At 36.8% G+C, this 9,787-nt stretch overlaps 1 protein-coding gene across 1 annotated transcript in view; it reads right to left on the bottom strand.

Annotated features, from left to right (window-relative positions):
• Positions 1-1,887: 1,887 nt before the first annotated feature.
• The window catches only part of SESTD1 (SEC14 and spectrin domains 1), a gene marked incomplete at its 5' end in the record, with an annotated part of 24,720 nt that continues 16,820 nt past the window's right edge, over positions 1,888-9,787 (bottom strand). Inside the window, 5 exons of the mRNA XM_009578466.1 lie at positions 1,888-2,639; positions 4,829-4,950; positions 7,474-7,665; positions 8,918-9,040; positions 9,362-9,443. Of these exons, the coding sequence (XP_009576761.1) occupies positions 2,510-2,639; positions 4,829-4,950; positions 7,474-7,665; positions 8,918-9,040; positions 9,362-9,443 (649 nt within the window). The remainder of the gene's footprint in view (positions 2,640-4,828; positions 4,951-7,473; positions 7,666-8,917; positions 9,041-9,361; positions 9,444-9,787) is intronic.

Here is a 9,787-nt window from a genome sequence, read left to right as displayed (position 1 = left end):
TCTCAATTAGTCACATTCAACAGTATTCTTAACAGATGGTGTTTATTCCGTTCTTTCAGTAAGACAGGAAGTCTCAGAGTTCATAGGAAGGATTCAGAAATACCTGGCAGACTTCTGCAACGTGACCTAGAAAACTACTGCCATCATTCCCGATACATAGAAAATGGGCAAATCGCAAAGTGCTGGTAAATAGCACCTCACCAGCCGCTTGATTTCCCTTGAAGGCAAGGAATTCCAGAGAGGAAGGGGAAGGGAGCAGAGAGAGAGGAAAAGCTCGCATAGCCCAAGGGATGATATCAGAGACTCGATCAGAGACAATAGGATGAAAGTCAGATAATGCCGGACAACAGATAAGAACAGCCTCAAGATTGGACTTCAGTCACGGAGCTAAAATTAACGCTGGGGTTATTAGGGTGAACAGTCATCAGTTCCAAGCTGTGCACACAGCTGCCACGTGAATGAGGTAGGAGCTTCTGATACTGCTCTGGTTTTGCATATGTTATTGAGCCCCTAAACAGAATAAAAATAGAATAAAAAATAAAATAAAAACCTGCAAATAATCTTAGTGTTTGTAACACATGCTTACTGTAAACTAGTATTTTAATGGGATTTTATACTGCAGACCATTATTTACTGTAAGTAGATTGGATTTACAAACACATGCTGCAGAATTGGAGATGCAGTGCTTATTAATGACTATAATCTTAATTTACTCTTCTGTTTGTGCTTTGTATTAAATATATGTAGATTTTTCATGTTTGGGTTCTTTCTAAATAAATTTATCTCATCCAAATATTAGCCATAGTATCAGCAGCTTTCTCAATCGGAATTAAACAACTAAATTACATTTTAAAAGATTATATTGAAAAAGTCTTTTTATATAAATAAGGTCTGTGAAACTTCAGTTGGTTTTAAACTAGTATTAATGTAGTATTGTACCATTGCATCAAATGCATCAAAAAATAATTGGATTTCCTCTGCCAAAATACCCTGAGAGGAAGAAAAAAATCTTTATCAATGAAGTTATAGAGAAGCCATTAATTTTGAATTATTATTTTTTATAGAGAAATTGCTTTATTTGACGTATCACTTTCCTGTGGAGAAAGTGTGGAAAAACTGAGACAAATAAGTAAACATAGTATTTGAATGACAGATCCATCAAGAAAACCTGCAGAGTAGTAACAACTTCTGCAGGAAGAGAGCATTATCTTTACCGTGAGCAAATTATAGTGAGATAACATACAGTACTTAGATCTACAGTTGTTTGTTTCACACATAGTATTCTAAAATGGTCAGATAACACACCATCTTCCAGTAAATATAATATTGAATTTATCCAGATTAAATCCTGAGGAGTAAGAAGTTAATCAAATTATGCACACAGCTGATTTTGTTTCAATCCAATTGCCTTCTCTTAACAAATTTCATTTTATCGCTAATCTCATGGTTTTAAGTTGTTTATGAACTTCATGTTAATCATTTTTCATTAGATGAAAATCTTTAACCTCAAAGGTACTACCAGGGATATTCACATTATCCAAGATTCTCCACTCAAAGGGAAATAAGACTTAGAAATAAAGCACAAGAGATGTGTACCAGTCTTACATGGGAATAAAACTATTAATGTAACACTGACTTACGCACATACTATCTTCCTTTTGTGTAAGTACTGCTATCAGAAAGTAAGAAAAAAACCCAGACTCTCGCTCCTATTAATAATAGTTCAAGAGCAGTTCCCCTTACAGCTACAGTGTATTAAAGAGTATTTAATAAAAAAAATTATACAGACTTCGTAAATATATTGGGGGAGTAATGATTTTTACTACCATTTATCACAAAAATTTAACAGAAATGACATTTGGGAATACAGACCAGAACAAATTTATATTAGATTTTAAAAAGATGATTTTTATTAAGCACAAACAGCTTTTAATACATTATCAATACAAATAGGAAAACATCTGTTTAATGAATTTGATATATCAAAGATTTGATGGGCAGATTGCATACTGGCACAATAAAAATGATTTTTTTTTTTTTTTAAAGTATTTCAAATTAAAATTATAGGGTCACCACTGTCTACACTGCAGGAACTTTACCTACAGTCTAAAATTACTACATCACCAGGGCATAGGGGGAAGCAAAGAACTACAATTTCGTAATATGCAACTCCTAACACTTTCATTAGCACCATTCAAAGCTTGCATCAGCTGTTTAACTAAGAAGCAGCTGACAGGTCAGGTAAAGCTTTACAGCAAATTTCAGTGCAAAGTTTACAGTTCCTTTTCATAAGATACTTGGAATCTATGGTTTCATAGCATGTTAAATAATTATGGCTTGATAGATGTACAGTGTTAAGATGCTGAGAACATTTACTTTGAAAAAAAGATGAGACTTTTAACGGCTGTGAAATGCATTTTAATATATTATGCCAAATTTTGTAATATGCAAACAACATGCTGGATTACAAACTGAAGTCCTATTATGAATTCATAGACAAGGGTCAGTATTAGCTCTCTGGGGTAGTGGCTTCTGGTTGTCTCAGCTGCTGCTTTTTCAGGCTAACTAACTTCATCTTCTCTCTAATGTGTTCTGCTGCAGAAGCCATATCACTTGGGCTCCCAAAGTACTGCTCAGACCTAAAAAAGAAACCCCACAAAAAGTTATCAGTGAAAAGTAAGACAGTGTGTGAATATACACGTGAATGGCACTAGAAAACACAAAGCAGGTAAGAAAAATAGGCACTTTTTCCTCTTGCAATTTAAAAGCCACCTTTAAAAGGCTTTGGAGACTCAGTGATGAGACTTGACAGCAGATCTTGACGAAGTTATTACAAATACTAAATGACTCTTTCATACCCAAAAGATTCTCTCAACAGCAGGATGCTGTTCTATAAGTGCAACAAGATACTTCCTAACATTTTTTTTTTTTTTTACTGACATTCTCTGGCTACTCCCCAAGTCAGTCTGGCAGTTTTGAGTACTACGACAATCAAGGAAATCTGTCTATACATGAATTCTGAGGCTATACAATTGCTACATTATTGAAGGACTGTGAGTATATGAAGTCAGCCACATGCTGTCAAATTATGTCATCTACCTCTCAAACTGGAAAGAACACATGGCTCTGTAAGTTGATTTCTCCCACTTAAATACAACAAAAGAACAGCTGAAATGTTAGGGAAACCACTAACGAAGTTGTCAGCAAAAGGAGGATTTGAACAGAGTACATGTTACAGAAGAAGAACAGGTATCAAATCTAATTACAAAGCACAGACGCTGAAGACTTTGGAAATGGCGGTAGGACAAAGGACTTTGGACAGAGTGGGGTGACAGGCATAAGCGGACAGAAAAGTTATTTCACACAGGAGGGGACTAGTTTGACTAGGGAACTCCAAAGACTACAGATTGCACAACTGCGCACAGGATCACAGTATGGTCAGAGGTTTTTCCTGATGCAGATTAGAAGCCAGGAGCAGGACAGGGAACAGTGACCTGGACTTCCATGAAGATACTGACAAAAGTTCAAAGTGGTAGAGAGGCTGATGAAGATGCCTCCAAGCTTTTTATGACATTTTGTGTGTTCCTACGTTTCTTAAACTATTTCTAATGAGTGAACCCTTTGCAAATTGTTTGTTAAATACTTAAAAACAGAATGCGTAGGGACAACGAGCAGGGGATCCTGGAATTTAGGACAGCTAAGATCCCACTTTTGAGAAGGGGACACACAGAACTCTGCTGAAATGCCAGAGGGGTCAGAAATAATGTTTAGGATTCAGTCAGTCAGCCTAAAAATACAGGTGTATATATACCTATAGCTATAGAAGCATTGTGTTAGGACTCAAACCTCAAAGTGTGGCAAGCATCTTCTTGGGAAGCTTGGGGAGCTTTCCCAGGTTTTAATGTTTGTTTTTACTTTAATAGTCTATCCGCAAATTACTTCAGTTTTAAAAATACATAACAGTAGTTACTTTTACCAGGTCACTAAAATCTGCTATACAAAAATTATACCAAAATACTTTAACAAACATAACACACTTCTTGGGTTTTGTGGTTTTTTTTCCCCCTCATAGCCATAAAATCCTCACTATTTTCAAATACACTACTGAAAGGGCAGTAAAAATCACTATAGTTCAGGCCTGGGTCCATCTTCATGGGTAGCACTCATTACTGAAGGAAGCTATACTGCATAGGGAGCATGATATTTTGGAAATAAGATGACAGGAAATTAATTTTCATGACAAGCTTCCTGTAACCGTATTTTTCAGATCAAATGGACAAGTGTGTTTTACAGAACAGAGAACTGAGTTTTACTATGTCTGAGATTCCAGATTCAATTTGCTTTTGTAGCTCAAGACAGCCACCGATTCTAAATTAGTATGAATAGCTCACAAGGGAAGTACTGTTTTATTTGCTGAATAAATCAAACGTCAATTTATCTTCAATGTACTGGCTTAAGACTTCAGATAGAATTGCAAATAAATTAATCAAAATACTACAATTCAAATCTGATATCTTTTTTCAGGGAGAAGAGATTGGGACTGGTCGTTCTTCTGCCACTTCTACATACTTGTGTGAAGACTGCATAAAGCTAATAATTACTGAGTACGGAAAAAGTTACTATGAAAAAGCGGGCACATTGTCTTTGGAAAGTTTGAAATTGGACCTGCCTGCTTTCTGTGAAAAGATGGGAAAGAATTTTTAATGAGTGTTAGTGCGCTGCCTTTTTGATTTCAGGAATAAGCATTCAGGATTCTTCTGCATACAAGACTATTAAGAAACTTTACCAAAAGCACATTCAGTAGGCATTAGAAAAACATTTTGCATACCCATCAGGATAAACTACAGGCACTGTTAGTCTGTCCAACAGCGATTTCCCAACTGTTTCAACTTCATCAAATTGCTCCATTTCATTAAAAGCCTCAGGCTGCTCTGGACATTCTTGCAGAATCTGTTAAAAAAATAAATAAGGAAATGCAGAATAAAGTAGACAAGGGATAGCATGTAGTTTAAGTGCCATTAACTGGCAGAATGAATGTTCTTTCAGCATCTTCACTGCTACATTTATATGAGATCAATTGAAATATTCATATAATTCAAGGTAAATATCGATTAAGCTACACTGAGAAGATAGTTCAGGGCTACGACTGTTCTGTACTAGAACGTTTTACATTACTTCTAAGAGGGAACAAAAAAGAAAAAATAGTCTTGCCAGACAATATTCCAACAACAAATATAAAATGCATAAAAATAGTAACCTGCACCAAGACAGTCATATAAAATGGAAGAAACCATTATCCCACTGTATTCAGCATTGGTGCAGCCTCACCTTGGGCACTGTGTGCAGTTCTGGGCCCCACAATTTAAGAAAGATGCGAAGATCCTTGAATGCATCCAGAGGAGGGCAACAAAGCTGGTGAAAGGGCTGGAAGGAATGTCCTATGAGGAGCGGCTAAGGACTTTGGGCTTGTCTAGTTTGGAGAAAAGGAGGCTGAGGGGCGATCTCATCATTCTCTACAGCTTCCTGAGGAGGGGAAGTGGAGAGGGAGGTGCTGATCTCTTCTCCCTGGTATCAAGTCATAGAACATGTGGGAATAGTTCAAAGCTGCGCCAGGGGAGGTTTAGACTGGACATTAGGAAGCATTTCTTTACCAAGAGGGTGGTCAAGCACTGGAACAGCCTTCCTAGAGAGGTGGTCAATGCCCCAAGCCTGTCAGTGTTTAAGAGCCATTTGGAAAATGCCCTTAATAACATGCTTTAACTTGGTCAGCCCTGAATTGGTCAGGCAGTTGGACCAGATGATCGTTGTAGGTCCCTTCCAATTGAAATAGTGTATCCTACTCTATAACACGAATAACGAAGGGCCCCTTACAAGCAGTTTCAAAACTAAAATCCACATTGGCACAGAACAGGTAGGATTAAAAAAGTCTGAGCACAAGTGCTTCCATATGGGATTGGGACCCAATAGTAGTACTTAGTTCTATATTTTCTTCCACTTCTCCCTCTGCCACTTCTTTCTTTTTTCCAAACCAGCATGGATATTAACAGCATATTTTTCTCACAGATTCATTAATAGTGCTAGGAGAATTGTTTTTGACCAAAAGCATTATTTTTTTTCAGCTATCCATTTACTTTTTTTTTTTAAACTTATGATTGCCTAAAAACATAGCAATTAACTACCGCAATAATGAAAGAATGCTCACAATATGGACTGAGACAACTCTTTCAGGAGTTTATGAACCACTGAATTCTAGTTTGGTATCAGGTAAAACTTTTTTCAGCCATCTGTGACAGCATAGATGATATATTTCTGCTTTTGTGAACCTCCAGCAACTCTCAATGCCTACAAATTAAAAGTATCTTCCATTAACACAAACAAGAAATGAATAAAAGCAAGGAGCATATGAATCAACTTTGCATCCATGCTCTCCTTCAATGACAGCATGAATTTATTTTCTTTTACCATGTGCAAAGTTGGGGTTTTTTGCAGTTATATGCAATTTTATTGTCAATATTAGAGATATATACTCTAAATTGCTTTTTTAAAATGTATCACTTCACAGAAGGAATGGTTCTTGGACAAAAAGGCCCTACCTCTCATGATCTACGTTAATGGATATTGTCTTGAATTCAGGCATTTAAGAACTCTCAACATTCCCCTGCCTTCAGCAAGCTGTTACTGAATAGTAACAGCTATCCCTCATAACATTGCTCATCCTCCTCTGTGGCTCCTAGCATCATCCAACCGGGCACAGTGGCGAGACACTTGGTCACAGGGGTTTGAAAACCACACCAAGGCAGAGGTGTGTTTTGAAGAAAGCATGTCCAAAACCCTCCAAGTGCAAAATACAAGATGCAGCAACACAGCATGCATGGAAAACAAACTGGTGACAGTTTCATTCATTTACACAGTTTGAGAGAAGAATATCACATTCAAAATGCACACAGCTTAAAAGGCAATACTTCTTTTAACTCCCCAAAGATCTTAAATGACCCTATAGCTTTGTATTATACCGTGCACAAAAACACAAATCAAGAAGTATTCTTTGCCTTCAAGAATTACAGTCTAAAACACACAAAGAAATGCTTTATGATCAACATCAGAGTTCCCCTCTGAAGAGTTAAAACCAAAAAATTCTTCTGTCCCCCACCTCAATGCACCTGAACTTCAGGGCTGCTGTTCTCCTTTTTGTTTAGCAGGTCTTATACCAATATGGGTATGCAAGCAATAATTGCATTAAGTATTGAAATTAACAATTAGAAAGATATGCTTAAATTCTTCTTTCTGTTTTTGGTTCGGGTTTTTTTGTTTTTTGTTGTTGTTGTTGTTTTTGGGTTTTTGGGGGGTTTTTTGTTTGTTTTGGTTTTAATATTTAGAAAGGAAAAAAATACACACTGACAACTTAATTTTTCTTACATTTTGTTTGCTTAAATTCTGATAAGAAATTTTTCTTCTTAAAAACACAACACTCACCTTTTCAGCACTTGAATGAAATGCAACAGCTGTTTCCAGCCGGTGCACTCTTTCTTCAGAAGTTATTGTAAACTGTTTCCACACTCTGTTTAGTCTTGGAAGTGTGTCCCCTGAGGACCTTGAAGTGCATCGTAGGGACTGGCACAGGACAACAGTTGCCTGCAGTAACTGTCTCCCATAATCGTAAGTACTCTAAGAGTTAGAGGGGATGGGAAAGAAAGTACACGTAAAAACTCTGCATTTAACTTAGGAGCTAATTAGCATCTTAAAACAACAGCAGACAAGTTTACGAAACCTCCTCAGTTTAGGTCCACAAAGTATATTGAACTAATCTGGTCTACTAGAAAAAGCTGCTGAAGCATGAATAAAATTGTAATGACCAAACAGTGTTTTTGCTCTTTAAAAAAAATTAAAACAAAAAAAAAATCCCATTGTCTAGCATTCACACTGGCGAAAGAACAGAGCTTCCTGAAAATACTGAATAGCTGCTTGGATCTTACATGGGATACTTGATATCTACTGCCAAGATGACCATCTCACTGACTTCACTGTCACCATGTTTGTGGTCACCCAGCATCCAGGTGCTTTGTGGCATATCATTATAACAGCAAGCTAACCTCCTGTCATCATCAGTTCCAATTCATCAAAAGAGAAAATGAGTTCCAGCATAACAGGTGCCATTTGAAAACATCACATCCATTAATTGGCAAGTCTGTATCAGACATTCCTAAAAGCAGTATACATCTGAAAAAGCACCTGAAAAAGGCCCAGGTTGTACACTTTCTGTTCTTAAGTGAAATTCTTTCACATGTACCTGGCACCTGTTTGCATATTCAAGATTTCAAACAGGCATGCAAACATGCCTTATGGCTTCACTGAATTTCAGTACTCTTGTACAGCAGGATTCATTAGTTGGCTGTAATGGTCAAGAATTAAAGCTGTCAGTTCTGTTCAACCACTAACTCTGCTAGTGCCAAAACTCCTTGTACAAGCAGGACCATCACAGACCAACAGTCAACTCTATCTGGAAAACCAACAGAAAGGCTGTTTCATGAAGTACAGCACAAAATAGACTGAAATCAAGTGGCTCATCCATATTTCAGTATTTTGATTGCAGTCCTTCAAAAGTCATTATAAAGACTGTTTGAAACATATGCCTTTTAAAGAAAGTCAATGTGAACTTTATGTTTTGTGGTTTGCATTGGCTATGTGAAGCAGAATAAACTAAGGTAGTAAACTGCAGTGTCGCTATTGTTGATGGACCTTCAAAATCTCATTAGGCTCATCACCAATTCCAGCAATCATGACTTATTCATTCAAGCATTAAGGCAAACTTAAGACTAGTAACAGCTGTTCCATATTGTCCATACAGGTACCAATTCTATTTAGGAGATCTTCTGAAACTGTACAAAACCCATATTGCTAAAAAAGTAATTCATTTCACCTGTGCAACATCAACAAATTTTCGATGTTTCTCTAGTAAAACTTTTGTTTCTTGAGCATCATCTCCCAATCGGACATGTGTCTTCAGCAGAGCATCAAGTAGTTCACTTAACCATTCTACTGCCTTCAAAACAGAAGTTAAAAGAATAAAAACTACTAAATTAAAAAGAAATTAATCCAGAAGGGTGAAGTAACTTCAATACTAGCATATACTTTTGATATGGAAAAAAGTTAAAAGAGATATCAAACTGGTATATCATGCATGCAATCACCAAATACACTATTTTCAGTCATTGCTATATCCTTTATTTTCACTGTACAAATTCACTAAATAAAACTACATTTGACAGTGACATAAATAATACTGTACAACTATCAATCCCCATAAGTTTAGCCGGTGGATTTCAAAGACCAGGATGATGAAATTCTGTAGGCATTTCCATACCTGAGCAGCATCCTCTTCGCATTTAAATAACTGTACCATCTGAAGCATCTTCAGTCGCCGCACGTCCACCATATCCTCACACCTTAAACAGTAACACAGACACATGCATAGCAGACACAACACAATCCGAGTTTGACAATGTTTTCAGTGAGCAACATTAAGATGCAAATGTTCACAAAAAGGTGATTAAAGCATTTTTGTGATACTAAGCTTGGCCAAAATATGTAATCCTTCGCATAACAATAAGAAACATGCAATAAATAGAACTGAGCACTACAACCCACCGAAATCATGATTCTCAAGATTCCCAATATAGCTACACTATAGATAGTAATACCAGCAGTAGCTACAAGGCCTTCCAGCTGCATTGCAGGTTCCTTACGCTGTTGCACTGGTAAGATTTGCAGGCCACACAGACGCTTACAT

The sequence above is a fragment of the Fulmarus glacialis genome, unplaced genomic scaffold, assembly GCF_000690835.1.
Source record: "Fulmarus glacialis isolate BGI_N327 unplaced genomic scaffold, ASM69083v1 scaffold12660, whole genome shotgun sequence".
In the NCBI taxonomy this organism is placed as follows: Eukaryota; Metazoa; Chordata; class Aves; order Procellariiformes; family Procellariidae; genus Fulmarus; species Fulmarus glacialis.
This window is presented reverse-complemented; position numbering and strand designations above follow the sequence as displayed.